Source organism: Parasteatoda tepidariorum, chromosome 1 (assembly GCF_982258835.1).
Source record: "Parasteatoda tepidariorum strain Cologne lab strain chromosome 1, Ptep-v5.0, whole genome shotgun sequence".
Classification (NCBI taxonomy): domain Eukaryota; kingdom Metazoa; phylum Arthropoda; class Arachnida; order Araneae; family Theridiidae; genus Parasteatoda; species Parasteatoda tepidariorum.
The window spans coordinates 70,681,626-70,702,084 of NC_141755.1; the positions used below are offsets into that span (position 1 = coordinate 70,681,626).

General features: G+C 30.6%; 1 protein-coding gene across 1 annotated transcript in view; it reads left to right on the plus strand.

Moving 5' to 3' along the window:
* Positions 1-20,459, plus strand: part of LOC107456282 (neutral ceramidase) — a 122,032-nt gene that overhangs the window by 81,263 nt on the left and 20,310 nt on the right. Inside the window, exons 3-9 of the mRNA XM_016074112.4 lie at positions 3,111-3,287; positions 7,492-7,619; positions 9,890-9,967; positions 11,638-11,758; positions 12,615-12,737; positions 14,779-14,865; positions 16,961-17,065. Coding sequence (XP_015929598.3) covers positions 3,111-3,287; positions 7,492-7,619; positions 9,890-9,967; positions 11,638-11,758; positions 12,615-12,737; positions 14,779-14,865; positions 16,961-17,065 — 819 coding nt within the window. The remainder of the gene's footprint in view (positions 1-3,110; positions 3,288-7,491; positions 7,620-9,889; positions 9,968-11,637; positions 11,759-12,614; positions 12,738-14,778; positions 14,866-16,960; positions 17,066-20,459) is intronic.

Sequence of the window (20,459 nt, forward strand, 5' to 3'; positions counted from 1 at the left end):
TTAAATTATTATTATTTCATATTGACTATAATTTTTTTAAAAAAATTATTTTTATACAAAGTGTTGTGAATACAATAAAGATAGCAGTAAAGATATGAACAAAAATAATTTAAAAAATACATCTCTGGATAAATCGATCATCTTACAATCTCTTACAAAATTTTCATTACAAAATCTTATCCATTATTAGCGATTTATCAGAATAGGCTTTATTGAAAGTCAAGCCCATTATGCTAAGTCCATAAAAACATGTTTTTAAATTTTTTTTATTATTATTAATTTTTTGAAATATTAAAACCCAAAGGGCATGACAAAGTTTTAGGAAACATATGAGGGATATGGATATTTACGCTAATGTGTTAGCAGTTAGGGAAGAATATCTGGATATAGTATTTGACATTTGCTACAATGAATTATTAGATAACTGTTTAATTGATTTGTTGAGTAAATTGAGTGAATAATTCGATATATTTATTCGGAAAAATATTGGATAATTAAATGTAAATTACGGATTAAATTAAATGGAAAAGCTAGAAATACTGTTATGCGTGTAATAGAATGACAGTCCTTATGTGTCTCAGCATTTTTGTTTCGAAAATTATTTTAAATATGCATGCTATCCTGTCAGTGTAGTGAATTTATTCATCGTCTGCAACAGTGTTTACCAAAGTGTGGTACGCATTCTACAGTGAAATATCTTACAACAAACGAAAATTTCAAAAACTTTTATTTTAAAACAGAGCTGGTCATGAAAATTTACGATTACGTATTTTTCTATTGACTATTTTTTGCAGAGTTAACAGTTAATAATTAGTGGTGTCAACAGCCAGTTGTGATTTTTAACTTACGTGCAATTTTTTTATCACAGCTAAAACAATATCATCCTTTTCACTGATGCAAATAAACATATTAACAAAACTTTGTACCAGAAAAGAAAAATTAACATACGTTTAGAAAGGTACATTCATTTTTTTATTAGTGGCACACAGCGTTACGAAAAATTTAGAAAGGGTACACAAAAATCATACGTTTGGGAAACGCTGGTCTACAATGACCTTCTTTAGGATTCAATTCTCGGAGCTTAAGCCTAGATGTCTAGTAGGACTTCACTTGCTCCACTATCATGTCCTAGTGTATACAAGCACATTTAAGGGTAAGCAAGCTGGATACGGAGGCTGGTTAATTACTTCCACCATCTCCCTCCAAACTAAATTATTTTAACGGAATGTGCGCATATGCCAGTATTGCCTTCTGGTATCGGACAGTCCCCAGTAGTTCATTGGTGTTGCTCTAGTATGACGTTAACCACCAAAATAACTCAAACAATATTTCTTTGCATACCAACAAAGTATAGTATGTAAAAAAAGTTTAACCTGAACTTATTCTACGACTTTCAATGAAAAGTGTTCTTTTCAATTATTCTCATCAAATTTACATTTTGTATTTAATTTCTAGGTCAATCAAACCACGTTTCAATTTCGGCGTATTTAATGCATCACGTTTACGTTATAGTCCCATCCGTAATCAGATGACTCAGCACCACCAACTCCAACCTCTTCCTGTTCCGAGGATTTGCAATAAATTTATCATACATCTTTTTTTATAGCATTTTTAATTTACGATTACGGCTTCAGTTATGATTTCAACCACGGAATAAAGCACATTACCGGCGATCGTAAACTGATTATCAATTCATGTCTTTGTTAATGAAATAATATTTAATTAGTGCAGTTCGTTTTTATCTATTAAAATGACCTTCGTAATGGGATAACATCACCGACTCGTGTTCTTGCTCCATCATAAGACGCACATTTATTGTTCCAGAATTGATGTTGAATAATCTGTAAATCACAAGACACATCAAGAATTGCCGAATAGCAGAAAATAGCCGCGATTCGCAACTGATGTTGCTTTATCACTGGAGGTCATTTAGGCACTGAATTTTTGAATTAATTTATTTTTTAAAACGTTCCAAATGAAAACGAAATATTTTCTTCTTGCACTGAATTTTAAATTACGATTTGATGGACATGAAATAAGGTAAATGTTGATTATAAAAAATTACGAGAGCCGATTTTCTGCTGCAGAATTTGAAATATGAAAATTTTGAAATATACTGTTTCGCTGTTCATACACGGAATATTCAATTTAAGCTGACATTTAAGTATACCGAGAAATTAATTAATTACATTTTATGTTAATAGTTTTTCTTGTTCTTTTGAAGATATCTTGTCATCAGCTCACACGATTAAACCAGTTAAACTCGCGAAAATTGAGTTTTCAATTACTGTATTAATAAAAAACAGTACTGTGAAAATAAAGTTTCGTAAAGTGAAAATCATAAATCACTTTTGTAAAAATCACAAAAATTAAAAGGGAAAAAAATACATTGAAAAACTCACAAATTCTTAATCTTTTAATTTTTATGTGAAATTTTCTATTTTCTTTCATTCTATGTTGCCTCTTTATATATGCCCGAAAATTCTTTGTATTATGAATGCCATCATGTTTTTGAACAAACCAAGATTTCTGAATTTTCCCGTTTGAATGACGTGCAATTAGTTTAAGGATATTCTTCCAACCAATTTTCTTTCATAATTCCTGGAGATATCCAAAATGCGTGGCTTTTTTATGTTTTCATAGCTAGATAAATCTGTACCAAATACCAAGATTCCTATGGGAAACTATACATGTAAAGTGAGGTAAATTCCAACTTATATAATATAATATATATAATATAACATATATAATATAATATATATAATATAATATATATAATATATATATATATATATATATATATATATATATATATATATATATATATATATATATATATATATATATATATATATATATAATATATATATATATATATATACATATATATATATATATATATATATATATATATATATATATATATATATATATATATATATTCACACTGGATATTTTTCAGTTTAATCTGATATTTGTGTATAAAGAATAATTAATTAATTACATTTTATGATTGTAGTTTTTCTCGTTTTTCTTTAAAATAAATTTTTTAAGTGATAGCATTTTGAAACACATATAATGCGACTTTTAATTATTTTATTTTATTCCAGGCTGTTAAGGCTCTTCAAAAAAAGTATGGAAACTTGTATACTGACAAAAATGTATGCATCAGCAGTACGCATACTCACTCGGGACCGGGAGGATTTTTTCAATACGCACTGTACATAATCACATCTCAAGGTTTCATCAGGCAGACGTATGATTGCATGATTGATGGAATTTTAAAGGTATGAAACTTATGATAGTGTCAATCTTTTTTCTATGGTATATTTTGCATTATTACCTAGAATTAAAAGTCGTTATGTCTGAATAGCAACTATAATCATTTGCGGAATGGGAAATTTGGTAGATATAAATTGTATGACACGTTTCTCATGTCAAATATATTGGTCTTCATCGATCGAGAGCTAAATATCAGCAAGCTATGTGTATAGCTTATTTGAAAATGTATTTTATTTTTTAATTTATAACCGTCGTTGAACAGCCGACTCAATTTTTGGGTTTACGGCAACTAATGTTCAACTCCGTAGCCTTGTAATTTTGAACCTATCCAGAAGACAATGAAACTCCTGGATCAGTACCCACCGAGGTATGATTTGTTATGGGAACATGGAGGACTTTGTGACTCGACAGATTTAACGTGTATCAATCACCATTTACTACACGAGGAGTCTTCGGCCGGCGGGATCGGACTCACGACCTCTTGGAAATGGGCTCAATGTCCTACCAATCCGGTTATCCCGGGCCTTTGAAAATATATTGAAAAATTTAAATCATAGAATATTGGGTAGTGACAGCTCACAATATACATTTTTAGTATCCTAGCTAATTTTAATTAAAATCTACGCACATGAGTTATCCCAATCAAATATTTCAGAGTGAAAAAAAATTAGAAACGTGTTCCGAATTCTGCAACGAATGGATTAAAATTATCAAAAACCAGTTACATTTCGGGAGGAGTTGGAATGCATTTGCCTTTCTCAAGGAACACCACAATTATTATGAGTTTGAAAGTGCTTTTTTTCCCCTCAACTACTAATTTTCAATTCAACCAATCTACCTAGTTTTTTCAGTTCATTTTTAACGCGAATTTTAAAAAGCTATACTTTAAGGATAATTGTTATACCTTTCATTAAACTCGTGACTCTTTAAAATGAAAGCTCGCAGAATATTCACCACACTGTAAGATATTTCTGTAAAAATACAAAGGGAAAAAAACGAGAATCTCTGTAAAATTACGTAAATTCTTATTTATACGCAAGTAAACAGAATTACGGAAAATTCCAGCTTTTACATTCCAGCCTGCGCAAAGGAGTTTTCGGGTATTTCAATGAAATTTTATTTATTTCATTAGCAACAAGTTACTTATGCGTGCGGTGGTTAAAGTCTTTGCTTACCCGGCTTCGGCCATGGTTCAATTTCCCGTTCAGTTAGTTCTGTGTCTGATCAGGTTAATACGTTTCTGTATTTTCACAGAAACTTGCCGATGTAAATTTCATTATTTGTAATTATGCACAACTAAATGATTTCTATTAGTAAATTTTCAGGTGAAAAATTTCTTACATTGTATAATGAAATGGGTTTAGTTGGAATCGAAAACTTTCATCAGAAATGTCACCTTAGGCATAATTCCCACATATGTTTATAAGATGCGTGAGATATGACGTTATGACGAAGATTGTTCCGCTGCTACATTAAATATCGTATTAAATATTCGCAACAGAAAATAAGAAGTTTAGAATAAAATGGGCAATATTTCGGGCTGTTACGTAAGTTTTCAATAAGTATTCAAACGTGTCGTCACATTTTGTAAAATCAGATTTTTTAAATAAAAAGCAAACAAACGTTTAGAGTGGTGTTTTTCATTAAATAATTTACCTTTTTTCAAAGAGCTACAAACTTCTATTAAAAAAATTAAAAATTCGCACATTTATTGCCGATATTTTCTTAAGTTGTTATTCATTAATTATGCCGGAATCAATTTTTCGTATCATTTCGGAATAATGCTGAAGGTAGATATTTTTAGGTTGTGTTCGTGCTTCTCCATTTCTTTTAACAGCCAACTGGCATGCTAAATGACGTTTTGAACGCCACTAAAACACTTATCACCCAAATTAGCAAGTCTAGTATTTACATATTACGTTATTTACAATACAGCTTCGACCTTTTTAGCAATAATTTTTGCGAGTTTCATAAAGTCAATAAACAATGTGCTCTTGGAGAAAAAACTGTGTCCACTCAGCTTATGGAATTTTAAAAGAATAAAAACTAAAAATAACTAAAAAACTAGAAATGTGCAAGGCAATTCTTAGATAAACCTTTTGCATTAATCTTAAATGACACCGAGGACAAATTTTTTGTAGCTTTCATACAAGTACTTGATTCGGGCGTAGGGATTTCAAATAATTTTCGCTCTTAAAGGCTGCACATTTTTTAAATGATATTATTAGTTTATTTTTATCAAAATATATAATTATAAAAACGTTATATTTAACAGGGGGTCGGGTAAAGGCTGTGACAAACGTCTAGGGGAGTTAGGACCCATCATTAGCATTAAAATTGAAGAGGAACCCATGCTCGAAAATGCCGTCGTAAACAGGTCGGGACGTTTACCCATAATGAACTGTTCAGAAGCACACGGAGGAACAGTTCATAATAGTAAAGCACCCCTAGCTACGTATGATGACATCTCCTGGCATGAGTTCATATACAATTTTAATCTTGATAATGTGCCCAGTTCCTCTAGAAGTTTGTAGCAATACTCACGTGACTCTATGTCTTATATAACTTTATTTAACTTGTATATCTCTGCGAAATCTAGATTTAAAATATCATTAAAAAACTTGTTTGGAGTGAGAAACCGGTTGCTGTTTTGAAATCAGTGGTACGAAAGTATGGAAAATCTTCTAGAAAAATCTCATGCAACAGAGAGAAAAAATTGTTTTCCAGTGCAATTTATTTGGAAATGAATCATTAAACATCTTTTCGAAGTAAACAAAACCTTAAGACTGTAACAGAGAGCTTCACATAAGAATAGAGATATAATAATATGGTAATTGTATGTCTTACGGTTAAGCTCATTGGGTACAGTTAAGCTTACTTTGAAATTACTTTGATTTTACTGAATGCTAAATATAGTCTTCACAATCGTTATGGCTACAGAAGAGCATAGGCTTTAAATCTTACTTTTTGAGAGATGGTAACGAAGCAAATCAAATTAAATTAGCCCTTAATTCCAATAGAATTCGAAGGCATATTTTTGAGAGAAGAGGTTCGTATTTGTTTTCTTTTTATAATTTTTTCTAATCTAAATTTATATACATAACCTTTCTTTATGTAATGCTGTCAGTGGGAAAACAGTTTTTCCAAATTTGACTCAGTGTCAAACAACAATTTCCTATACCTGCCGATTTTGAATTAGTCATGGAAATGAATGATCGTCATAGTAACGGAAAATAACGAATGATTTACACACTGTTATTAAGTTAGAGATTCGGAGTGGAAAACAAACAGATTGGGGTTCGATTCTGTAGAGAGTGAGGGAGAAAATGCTTTCTCTGGGGAATATTTAATTCATAGTTAGTACCAGTGTGAAAGTGAATAGTATGTTTGAAGTGCCTATTTCAAATCAATTTTTTTATAAAAAGTTACACGGGATGTCAACTTTCATTTGGCTAGACCCTACACCACGGAGTCCTTTTTTAAAATTTCATAAAGTACCTTTAAAAGCTATTACGAAGAAACTTCGATTTATTATGAATAAATGTTCTGAGTCAGTCGTGGTGGCTCTGGGGATCGAGCAGTCGCCTTCCAATAAGGTAAACCGGGTTAGAATCCTAGCGATGGCTGGTCGATAAAAATTCCGCACCTGGCTCGCACTGACCACAATGCTGACGTAGAGTATCCTCTGTGATAGAAGGTTCATGGATTAGAGTCCCCTTGATGTCAGGTTAAACATAAGTGGTTTTCGTGGTTTTCCCTCCATGTAACGCAAATATGGGTTAGTACCATCAAAAAGTCCACCACGAAAGGCAAATTTCACTCAATACTTTATCCAGAAGTTCCCTTGTTTTCTGGATAGGGCTCAAAAATACAAGGCTGCGGAATAGAACATTAGCAATCGCAAATCCGAAATCGGGCCGCCTGTTCAATGACAGCTATAAAATAAAATAAATGTTCTAATTACAATAAAGTTATAACTGCGTAGACATGCATAATTATAACGCATTACAACAGACGTATGATAGTTTCCGAGCACCTTTGAAGTGTTTCATTGAAGTGTTTAAATGATTGTAAAATTTTATCTAAGCTCTTTCATGTTGTCTTAACTTTATTGATACGCACTCCAAATAAAAAAGTTAACTCTTACTTATTTGAATGTTTTAAGTATTTTCTTTCTCTTGTGTTGATGGGTTGTTGTTGTTGTTATAGAGTGTTGAAAATGCGCACAAAAACATGCAACCAGGATACATTTTTCACAATGAAGGACATCTTTACAATGCCAGTATTAACAGAAGTCCAACTTCCTATTTAAACAACCCAGAAGAAGAAAGAGCCATGTAAGACATATATTCACCTTTCTTACTACTAAGTTATTTTATTTGCCAGATTCTAACATGAATTTTCTTTTTTTTTTCTTTTTTTGATTTAACATGCAACTAAAATATAATAATAGTTAAGGTGTCCCGTTTCAAGTTAAACGATGTTGGGCGACAAACACTAATAAAACTGGTCCAGTTACATTCCGAGGTTTCTCTCATCGTATTCTGTACAATCTTTATCATCAATGTCAAAGATACAGAATAACGTTTCGGTTGACATCCTCTAGAACAATTCCTTTTCTCAATTTATGCATATTATACACAATGAAAGAGTCAGAAAAACAGTGATATAATACCAATAAAAATATTACGATGCCGTCGACAATTCCATTCTTATTCAACAAGTATCTGGCAAAGTTGTTTGATTAGTTCGTTCTGCTGCAATAGCAGGTAATCAAGATTTAAGTACATTTGAACAGGGTATTTCAGTCGACGGAGGAGAGATGAGACATCCGAGGTAGCAATGAAATTGGGATTTTCGCGAACGACCAGTTCCATCATAAATGTACCATGACTGCACCTTGAACATCGATGTCCCGGTGAAACATTGAATATCCGACAAAACTGCAGCCAGAAAAAGTCCCTGAAAGAACAGGACCCATGACGAGTGACGAGATTTAACTTGAAAGACACGTGACTCTTCCTCAAATAGCCAAACATTTCAATACTGGGACATCAACAAGTGTCAGCGTTATATGGTTTTTCGAAGCCAATGAGCCACTCTTTTATCTTTTTTGGCTTGATATCGCAAGACCTTATGCCACATGTGGACTGCTGGCGACTGGAAACTCGCATCCTGGTCTGACGAACCTCGTTCCCAACTGTATGAGACAGAGGGATGAATATGAATGTTTAGAGACCCTTTTGAATCCATGTACCCTGCTTTTCACTAAGGAACTCTTAAAGCTGCTAGAAACTTTGTTGTCATGATATAGGGCGCTTGCAGTTGGCATGATATGGGACCCCTGATGTGTCTAGACGAGACCGACGAGTTACAGATATTTAAGCATTCTGTCTGACCCCAATCATTCTCATTGTGAAATTCCATCAGGATAATGCGACATCCCACATACCAAAGAGTTCTAAGAATACTCTTCTGATTCTTGACACTTCCATTCGTATTTTTAACAAATCTCCAGGCATGAACATTATTGAGCATGTGCAATATGCTGTTCAGAAGATATCTCTAGCTCCACCACGAATTCTTATGGATTTATGGAATGCCTGCAGAATTCTCGGTGTGAATTGCTTCCAGAATACAGTCAAAAATTGGTCAATCAGGCACTTCCACGCGCTGGTGAGAGCACCATGTGGTATTGGGCAGATGGGGGGGGGGGGGGGGAGAGCTTCTCAGTGCATATGTAATCGCTATTTGATTAAAAAATTTATATATTCTGTGGAGCAATTTTGAAATATATTCCGATCGATTTATTGATTTCTGAACATATTGATAAAGTCAGAATTGAGTTAAGTGTTTGAAGTTAAGGTTTAAACGAGGAAATAAAATATCCACTTTGACTAAAAATAGTTATTATTGACATAAGTTTCGTAAAAAAATTTGCTAACTCTGTGTTTAATTAAAGCTATTTATTAACTTCTATATCTTTTAATTATTTTATAATATTGAAATTTATCGTTAAGTTTTTATTGTTTAGGGTTCAACGATACTAGGAATAAAAAATTTAAGACTTAGGTAAAATGTAACATTTATGTATTGTCTAAATCATTAAATTGCTTAAAAAAGTAGTCAAGCGTAGTGTTAAAGTTATTTATTTTATAAGCCATTTATCAACGTTAGATATAAATATGCTTTGTTACTTTATTTACTTACAATATATTTTTTTACGTCGAATAAAAAATGGTTTTTAATTTACAATCTAACCAAACCCGTTTTCAAGTCTGTAAAATTTTCACATTTTGGAAATAACGTTTAACGTGAGTTTGTAGGGAAATTTTGTCAAAGAATTCCCTTTTCAGAAATCTTTTACCAACCTTTCCGCTGTTAGATGATTGAGTAAAGTTTGATAAGGTTCTTTAATTTTCACCGATAATATTAAAATTCCCACATAGTTGATAAGCCACCATAAACTTGACCAAGTAGAAATTTCTCCTTCTATCATAATTCTCTCTTGTTAATAATACTTTTAGTAGTTAAAATTTTTTTTTATTTTAATTGTATTCTATTTTTTAAAATGAATTATGATTTTTTTACAAAACTTGTTTTCTAGGTATGACTCAAACATTGATACAAAGATGACTCTTTTAAAATTCACAGACGTTAATCGAAAACCCATAGGCATGATCAAGTAAGAACTTTTATCTATCATTATATTCCATTTTTCCCAGTTTTGCTATCTGAATTAGTTTGACAAAAATTGTTATCTCTAATACAAATTAGTTGACCAAAACAATTCCAAATCAAATTACGGTATAAAGTGGTAAAGTAAATTATGGTATAAAATTACGACACTTTGGGTGCATCATCGGTCATTTTTACCGTAATATATTATACCGTAAATAGTACAGTAATATTTATTTAATTAGAGTGGCTCATTGGTTTTACGGTAATTGTTACTGTAAAAATTACGGTTTATCAGATTTTTTGTTCATTAACATGTTCAGGTAAACTTGGATTTGACGATGAAATCCATTTCACCATTCCTTTACCTACCGTAAGTACCTGCACCTTTTTACCGGAATTTGATTCAGAATTATTTACAGTGTTGAACAGTTTAGATTTTTTTGCTAGGTCTAAACATCGAACTTTTTCGCATGATATTTTTTCACAACAGAATTAGGATTTTCCGCTTTAAACTAGCTGAACTGCAGGTTTTCTTCGATTTTCCAAAAATAATATTTTAATTGCATCCAGTATCTTCTGAAATTTTAAGTTTCTTTCTTTCCATGTGACATAAGAGCCACACATTTTCTTTCAGCTAATCGATAGCTATGATGTTGCAAAAGTTTGCCCACAACAACAGCCTCTCCTGGAGTTATCGTTCTTTTTTACCATCTAAGTTTAGAAACCATATATTCCGTTTAAACGAATAGTAGGCATGCTGTTGCAGAAATATGTCAACCAAATTAGGATAAAGTATTTTTAATTTATAGTTGAACTAGTATCTTACAATTAATGTTACGAAATTGTTCAATTTATTTGTACCAAATGATGGCGATGATACTTTAAAAGAATAACGTAAATGTCTTGCAATGATAATGTGAAGGTCTGATTGCAGCCGATCAATTTTTCCTTTTTGCAGGGACAGGAAATCAGTTTATTTAGTCTATCCGTCATTCAGGTTTACTTATTATATTCAAATTAAGACATATGAAAAAAGAAAAACTAGTCAAATTTTCATTTTGTGACGTAGCTAAGTTAACTGTTAACCGATTATAAAACTGAAACATAAATAAATTCCTCGTAAAAGCCACTTCGTTGATCTGAATGTAAACAAAGCATGTTTTTTATTAATAATTCCAGGAAAAATATGATTTTTAGCATTTAAATAATATTTGTCATAACTAATTTATGATCTTAAAAATATTATATAAAAATATTTTCTTAAATTTTCTTAATACAATTTCGTTAAAAATTCATTTTTAAAATATTTTGTAATAATATTTAGTTAAAATTTCGAGTTTTTATAATAATATAGTACACTATTTACCGGAAAAACCATGCTAAATTTTATTATTAAATTTATTAAAAGTTTTAACATTTAAATTTGACAAATTTACGATTTATAAGAATTTTGAATTTTATTTTGCTGTTTTTATTGACGATATAATAAATACGAGCTTTAAAATGATTGAACTAACTCTTTATTTTTAATAAGGCAATTGAAGAAATAAAATGGCATTTCTTTAACAAGAGATTTAATGTCGATCAGGTGATTCTTGATCAAGATTAAAGAGGAAATAATTGGTGCATTAATTGAAAGATAATTGATTCGATTTTTGATCTTTTATTTTGCAGCTGGTTCGCCGTTCATTGTACCAGTATGAACAACACAAATGATTTGATTAGTAGTGACAATAAGGGTTATGCATCTTTGCTTTTTGAGAAGAAAATGAATCAAAACGCTCTTCTTGGAAAAGTAAGTGGGACACATAAATTTTAAGAATCATAAAAAAACTTCTTATCAAAATAATAGTTCTGTTTCATTTGACCTTCACTGTTTTGAAAAAAGTTTTGAGAGTAAAACCAAAGCTTACTTGCACAACATTTGGTATTTACATCAAAACTGCATAACCTGTAAATGAGGGCAATTTTCAAAGCGTTTAATTCTTTTGAATCTTTTGTAATCTAACTTTTCAGTATATAAAACTCGAAATAGGAATCAAAGTTTTTTTTTTATCTATTGGCTTTAATGAATATATTGATTTATAGACTGCATGATTCGAAATTTAAATTGCTTCAAAATTTGTATGTCATAACACTTTTAATTGCTTTGATTCGAAACCATATATTATAATATTATTCGAAGTTTTGAAAATTAAATAAGTATTTTTTTAAAAATCTGAACCAGTCAACTTTTAATAATGATCCTTTAAATATTTTTTGGAGTAATAAAAGTATAATTTTTTCAAAAATGACCATTTGTTTGGTACGTTATCACATTTTTGGTTGTTGATATTTTAGATCTGTTATTTTGTTATTTTATTTTCAATTTCCAATTATTTTCACTAAAATTAAAAAAAATGTGAATTACTAGTTAATGACGTATTCTCAACACTAATAATTATTAAAAATATATATACATATGCAACGTTATTTACTGTCATTCTTAATACTTCATTTATAAATTAGAATGTTCAATCGTCACGTGTTCTTGCTGTTAAATAAGCTATGAATGAAAAAGTATCCCTTTAACTGTCATAACTAGATAAAATAACTGATTTCTTTTTAAAGATAATTCATAAAATATTTCATCTTCGATATTACATTTCTAGGGTCCATTTGTAGCGGCATTTGCTCAAGCAAACGAGGGTGATGTTTCGCCAAATACGAATGGTCCTAAATGTATAGATACAGGATTGCCATGTGATCAGGACACCAGCACATGCAATGGCGAAGTAAAACACTTTTACATATGTCTTAAAATACTCAATAACTTGTAAAATACTATAATTAATGATTTAAAAACCATGAAAAATAATATTAGATTAAAAATAAATAAATACACTGCTTAAAAAATGTCTTTATACTAATTTTAAATTTGAGGATTCAGATAAATAAAATTAATTATATGCATTTTCAGTAAAAAAAATATATATAAATAGTATTCTTAAAATGCTAGACATTGGTTTAGAGCCAACTAGTTTTGAGCAAAGCTTTTTTTCAAATTAGCAGAATTAAAATTGACCGTGTGCAAATTATTTTCAAATTAACTTAACTAGTTTTCTTGAAAACAAGTCGAATATAAAAGCTTTAATTTCAATTACTAGCTGACTTAAACGAATTAGATAAGATATCTAAACAAAACTAAATGGTTAGCATTTACTTAGAAACACTATGCCGCCCAGGTGGTCGAGCGGTTAGTGCGCCTGACAGCGAAGCCAATGCCTGCGGGTTCCAATCCCGCTCTGCACATGGATGTTTCTCTGTGAATGTGGCCCACCCTATGAACGGGTTTGTGGCAGTGTGGCGTGGCTAATGTTACTTTGGTTCACAGGTGCCCACTGGGTAACGCGAAACGAGTAACACCTCTGGTATCTTCTAAGGCGAAACGAATAAAGTTCAGTGCCTGCCATTCGAAAAAAAACTTAGAAACACTATAGACTCGTTGAATATATTCCTTGTATCAGCTCGTGCACACAATTTTTTGATTAAGAAGGAATACTACTTTGTTCAAGACGCGTTTTTTTTTTTAAGTGAATACACATGCTTATATCGTTATTAACCATTGTCACTTTTAATCATTCCAAATACGGATCAACCAAATGAGGAGAGGAACTCAATAACTTATTTCTAGCTTTAATATCAGCAATTTCGAAATCATATTTTTCTATTTGTCGGTGGGACTTGGGCCAGATAGGCCTTGGTCTCTTTATCTTGAAATGATGCTATAAGGTGGAATGCATAATGTTATACAATATAGTTTTGCTTATGTAAAAAAACAAAAAACGTTTAACTTATTTAACATAGATCAAAACTCCAGTACTAACTAACTTAGAAGAACTGATTTAACTTAGATCAAAACACCAGAAATGTTGTATGTTAGTAAATCATTCGATTCATCGCTATAGTATAGCGATATTTATATAAGAGGTGCTTTTAAAATTAGTAGTGGTATTAAAAAAAGGAAAAAAAAAAGATTTTAACTTCCTACGCTCATTTTTGCTGATGCAAATATTCATGAATAAAAAAAGAACATTTCTAAAAGTTTCAAGTATTATATTTCAAATTGGGTCAACAATTTAGCCTTCCAAAACATTTGCTACTAAAACAAAGATTTATTACATAGAATTAGTATATAAGTGTTTGCCTATTTTTGTTATATACAAAATAATTTAATTTTAGTGAATACTTCTTGATTTGGGTGTCCTCTGTAGCCTTAAGTTCAGTAAATTAATATTAAAAATACTAAATATAATGGGAAGTATTCTACCTTAGGCAAATGTCCGGTAATAAAATATAACTAGACTCCAAAAATTTTACGTCTAGACCAAATTACCCCTAGGAAGAGATTAAGAGCGCAAATCCTATCTTAGACAGTCGAAGATTATTTATGATTGAAAAAAAGGATGATGGAGTATTAAGGCAGAATAATAATTTTTCTTGCAAATAGTTTGATGGAATAAATTTGCATTATTAAATAAAATAAGAATATTATTTAATAAATTTGATAAAGCTGGCCTGTAAAAATACATAAAACCTGCTTTAAATGTGATGCCCTTTTTGTTCTTATAAATTAGTTTCGTTTAAAGTCGCTTGATCCTGGTTAATATGTTTGAAAGCTCACAAATCATACCTTACTGACAAAAACTGAATAAAATACTATAACCTGTTTTAAATATAATTTTCCTATCATTACAGGTGAATTATCAATAAATATTTTTAAAATTTTCTTTTTAAAGAGTTTCTAAATTTCGAGTAATGAATTACCTTTTTCAGAATGAGAAATGTATAGCGTTCGGTCCTGGTAAAGACATGTTTGAAAGCACAGAAATCATAGGACAAAAGCAATACGAAAAAGCTTTGGTAAGTGATGTTTTCCACAAAACATTTTAAAAGGTGATGTTGTTTAATGGTCTAGTGAAAATAAACTTTTAGTTCACAATTTCTGGAAATTTATGCGTATTAATAAAAATTTTATAATTAAAATTTTTCACATTGCTGTGCGACATTTTACGTACAAAAAGTGGGGATTCTTTTTAGATTCTATTTTGTTCAAAAGCAAGTAGTGCACACTTTTTTAGTGTTTCATGATTTTTCTCCTCACTTTCGTGCAAAAATTTAACAGAAGATTTGTAAAGTTAAATGAATGCAATGCAAACAAATTGCTAAGTCCGATTTTTAATATTTTTTGAAAATAGCATTAATTCAGAGACATTTAAGACGCAGAATTTTCTCATTGGTTAACCGTAACCCATTGTTTTAAAATAAACTATCAATGATTCAGTTTCGTCAAATATTTTAAAGATAACATCCGTGATGCTTACTGGCTTGTAGCTCTAATTAAACAAGTTGTTTGTTGTACATTCCAGAATGCGTAATTATTTTTTATTTTGTTACGTCAGATTATATGGTTGATCAACTTGATCGTGGTAGCATAGGTGGACTACGTCTCCAAATTATTATTCCAATCTGATCTGAGATTATCTGAAATTTCGTGTTTATTTTGTTTAATGTATTAGTTATGCTTTTAATACGTGTTACTATGAAATTAAATAATTTGAAATCAGTTGTAATTTAAATTAAAAAACAGTTTTGTACTGAAAAGCAAAATTAATATAGAAATGCTACTACGTTGAGGATAAACATAACAAACGCCATAATTATTTAAGCCAATGAATATTAATTTTGGAAATATTTACAAATTGAAGTCAAATAAAAAGCTATGTACTAAGAAGCAAAGTCCAGATATATGATGCTAATTCGTTAAAGAGAGCTTTAAAAAATGCACAAACCACTATTAATATCAATAATACTTAATTAATTTTGATAATAGGTACTAGTTAAAATATAAAAAAATCAGCTATGTACTAAAAAATGAAATTAATTGAGAAAATGTACTTATTTGTTATGAGAAACAGTAAAAAGTCGCCATACTATTATTGCCACCCAATAATGCATTAATTTAGCAGTTTGCCCTATACTGTTATGGTAATTGGTGTGATTTTAATGGGTACCAAATATGCTCTTATATAGGTACTAAGTATTTTATGAGTAAATTTGGTGTCTATCATAGCTGCACCAGTACTGTACAATATATGATACATACTGAGGAAATAGGTTTTTTTATGGTCCTTCGAAGATATGAATACAGATGGAAGTTTTTTGATTGTGGTAAATTTCAAATGTCACAAGCAACAGTATTATGCCAGATGATACTGAATACAGTTAATCTTTATTTTGATGGGATATACTACTAAATACTATTTTGCATAATCTAATAACGTAAGGCCATCAGGACGAGCAACAAATAATAAATAAATAAAACATTGGAATTAATTTAGCTTTTTTCTGTCAGTATTTATCCTACAAATTTGTGCATGATTTTGTAGTATTGTTCAGTCCTGATTTACTGATTTTTTTCATACCGTACGAAGAATAGGTATTCAGCTATTAATTTATATTTATTTAAATTTCGCGTGTGATTTATTGATCTGTAACTAAATTGATACAAGAAAGGCTTGAAAGCTGTCAGTTATATGGATAATTTTATAATTTCATATTATGTTTAATTTAATGACTTCATATATGTGTAACTTTATCGTTTTGAAAACAGTGATTAATGATTTGATAACTTTTAAATATTTCGATATCAATTTATAGCAATTCAGTTAATCTATTAATTTTAATACAAGCAAGTAAATACATAAATTAAATCTTGTGTTACCCTAACAGAGTCATTTCTTTTCACTTTAAAATATCAAGATCATGAACTTTTTATTTTCTTATATCAAATCAATTCGTGTAAATAATACCTCAATTTTTAAAAATCGATATAAATTTACGACCCCTGTTGTGTAAAACTTTTTACTCCATTTTTGACAAGAATTACTACAGAGTACTCGAAATATTTACACTGTTTTTATTTATTTATATTAAAGCAACATTTAAATGATTACAGGAATTGTTTGAATCGGCGGTTACTCCGATTTCTGGACCTGTTGGATACACTCATCAATTCATCGATATGTCTCAAACAACAGTCAGATTAAATGAAACAACAAACGTAAGTAAAAAATTATACGAAACTTTTCTATTTCTCTGCTTTTCGAAAATGCCAATGCTCAATTGGATGACACCTGACTTGCTCATTGAAAATAAAGAAGAAATTATAATCCTTGAAACTTACGAAATCACGTACGTTGAAGCACGTTTTTTTCCCCTTTAATGAAGTCAATGAAAAATATTTAGTTTTTAGTTGTTTCAGTTCCGTTTTTAACCTTTTTAATGAAATTAATGAAGAACTTACCGTCATGAATACTTATTGTAACGAATACAGATTTGCAGAAGGGTCAGCGTGGAGTTACAAAGCGAAGAATTCGTGATGGTGAACCAACTGGCCAGCATAACGAAATAAAGTTTACGATTATATGTAATTTCAAAAATAGTCAGTAAGTAATTAATATATTAACACGCTATACAAACTATCGTGATGCAAAATTGCATTATCAAATATTAGTTCTTGGATGATTTTGAACGCCGTTCTCTATTATGATGAAATCAAAATACTTTTTGTCTGTATCATATGTAAACTACAAAGTGTGTCATTTTTTATATAACCCGTGATGAGCAGCCGACCTTAATCTAAGTTTACTACTAAGTTTTTAAGTTTGAGTCAATATTCAACTCTGTAACCTTGTAGTTTTGATCCCGATACAGAAGACAAGGACACTCCCTTTTTTTATATAACCCGAGATGAGCAGCCAACCTTATTTTAAGTTAACGACTAAGTTTCTAAGTTTAAGTCTATGTTCAACTCTGTAATCTTGTAGTTTTGATCCCAATACAGAAGACAAGGAAACTCCCCTTTTTATATAACCCGAGATGAGCAGCCGACCTAATTCTAAGTTTACGACTAATTTTCTAAGTTTAAATCAATGTTCAACTCAGTAACCTTGTAGTTTTGATCCCAACCCAGAAGACAAGGAAACTCCCTTTTTTATATACCCCGAGATGAGCTGCCGACCTAATTCTAAGTTTACGACTAAGTTTCTAAGTTTAAGTCTATGTTCAACTCTGTTAGCTTTGATCCCAACCCAGAAGACAAGGAAACTCCCTTTTTTATGTAACCCGAGATGAGCAGCCGACCTTATTCAAAGTTTACGACAAAGTTTCTAAAATTAAGTCAATGTTCAACTCTGTAATCTTGTAGTTTTGATCCCAACCCAGAAGACAATGAAACTCCTGGATCAAGTATTGGGACAGATTAGCCTTCGTGGATGACTTCTTAAAATTACTAACATGGGTTTGCGTTACATAAGGGAAAACATCACGAAAAGTATCCCGATGGCTAAGTGATCGCAACCCATGATGTCTACCACTGATGATATTTTACGTCGGCATTGTGGTTGAAGCGAACCGGAAGCAGACATCATATCAAGCAGCCACCGCTAGGATTCGAACCTGGGTCATCTCATTTTGAGACGAACCCTCTATCCCATGTGCTACCGCGGCTTTAAATGTGTCGCTTGAAGCTTTGTACTACTCCTAGCATTGAAATAAAAATATTTATATTAAATGCTTGATATAAATTAATTCTAGAACTGTTCAAAATAATTTTGCACGATATTAAAATAAAGTAAATTTTCCTTTATATCTAGCCTTATTTAATGCACTATACTGTAATGAATTCTATCTTCAACAGTTTGAGAGTCAAAAATCAAAATACTTCAAAAATAAAGTTCAATAATATATATTTTTTCTGAGAGAAATAGCTTTTAAAAGAGAGAATATGTTTTCGTGTCTGTTTCGCTAACTTAAAATATCATCTGCAGAAAATAATTAGTTCAATTAAGGTCAAATCCTCAAATCAATTAGACAGCACATAAGTTCGGGAAAATCCGATTGCTAGATCAAAAGTTTTAATTAGTTTTTTGCGCTACTTACTGTACTATAATAAAAATAATTGATAATTATATACTCATTAAAACAAGGAATTACTATCACTTTTACAGCTCAACAATTCAGGAAGGTCATATTTCATAACAAACATTTGATGCTCCTCACATACAATCCAGAAAGCAATAAACCTATAAAAAGCTCCAATTCGTGAAGCAACAGGTAGTCACTTTCTCCCCTTTGTCACTTTTACTTTTTCTCCCAACCTTGGCAGAAGAAACCTTAGCAGTGAAAAAAACATTCTTTATCGACGGAAATTCGACCCATTTAGCACTTCGTTCTAGAATATTGAATGATCCTTTACAGAGAAGATTCTCCATTGTGCGGGTCAAGGTTAAACGAAATGTAAAAATGGATTTTTTCGAAATTCAAGGTAAATGGAATAAACCGTTTATTTTTTCCTCGAATACGTGTCTATATGCGCATTACTCTGCATTTACGCAAAACAAATTTGAAGTAAAAATGCTATTGAGTTCGGGACCTTTAAGAATATCTAACAAAAACATCGTTAGAATTAAATGTAAGTTAGTTTCCCTTTTACATATATTTCATTTTGCAGGCATATGATACATATATATGTATATTTTTTCATTATATATATATATATATATATATATATATATATATATATATATATATATATATATATATATATATATATATATATATATATATATATATATATATATATATATATATATATATATATATATATATATATATATGTATCATAAGAATACAAAATGAAATATACGCAATGTGTAATTTATAAACATATTACATTTACAAAATTATTTGTGAAAATTAAAGTTTTATTTCAGTATACACTAAATAAACTTTTGAAATACAATCACGGGAGCCGCGGTTGCTCAATTGATAGTACATTTGCCTCCCAATGAGGGGTCCCCGGTTCGAATTCCAGCAGTGACTGGTTGGCACGAATTCTGCTCCCTGCTAGCATCGACCACAATGCTGACTTAAGATATTCTTAGTGGTAGAGGGTTTATGGGTTAGAATCCGTTACCGTTGGGCTAACCGGGGGAGGTTTCCTCTTCCATGTTACGCAAATGCGGTAAGTTCTCTCACAAACGTTAGTTTGTTCAAATCCTTGATCCAAGAGTTCTCTTGTCTTCTGGGTTGGGTTTATAATTACAAAACTACAGAGTTAAACATTGATAGTCGTACACTCAGAATTTGGTCAGCTGTTCAACGACTGACATAAAATAAACTAAAATGCGATCACGTGAATATAGATTTATGTGAAAATGGAAAAGAAAGAAACTGAATAAAACCGAGTAGTTAACTTAAAACGACATGCTGGGACTTATTTCTCTCAAAGTTTGCAAAAGTGAATAAAGATGTTATTTGTTTATCCAAATGCCTGAAAATCATTGTTTTTCTCTTTAATTTTAGCAGAAATAAGGAAAAATATTTTATGATTTATTGTTTCTTTTCCTTAGAAAAAGAAACTTTTTTTATCAGATAGCATAAGATGACGGGTC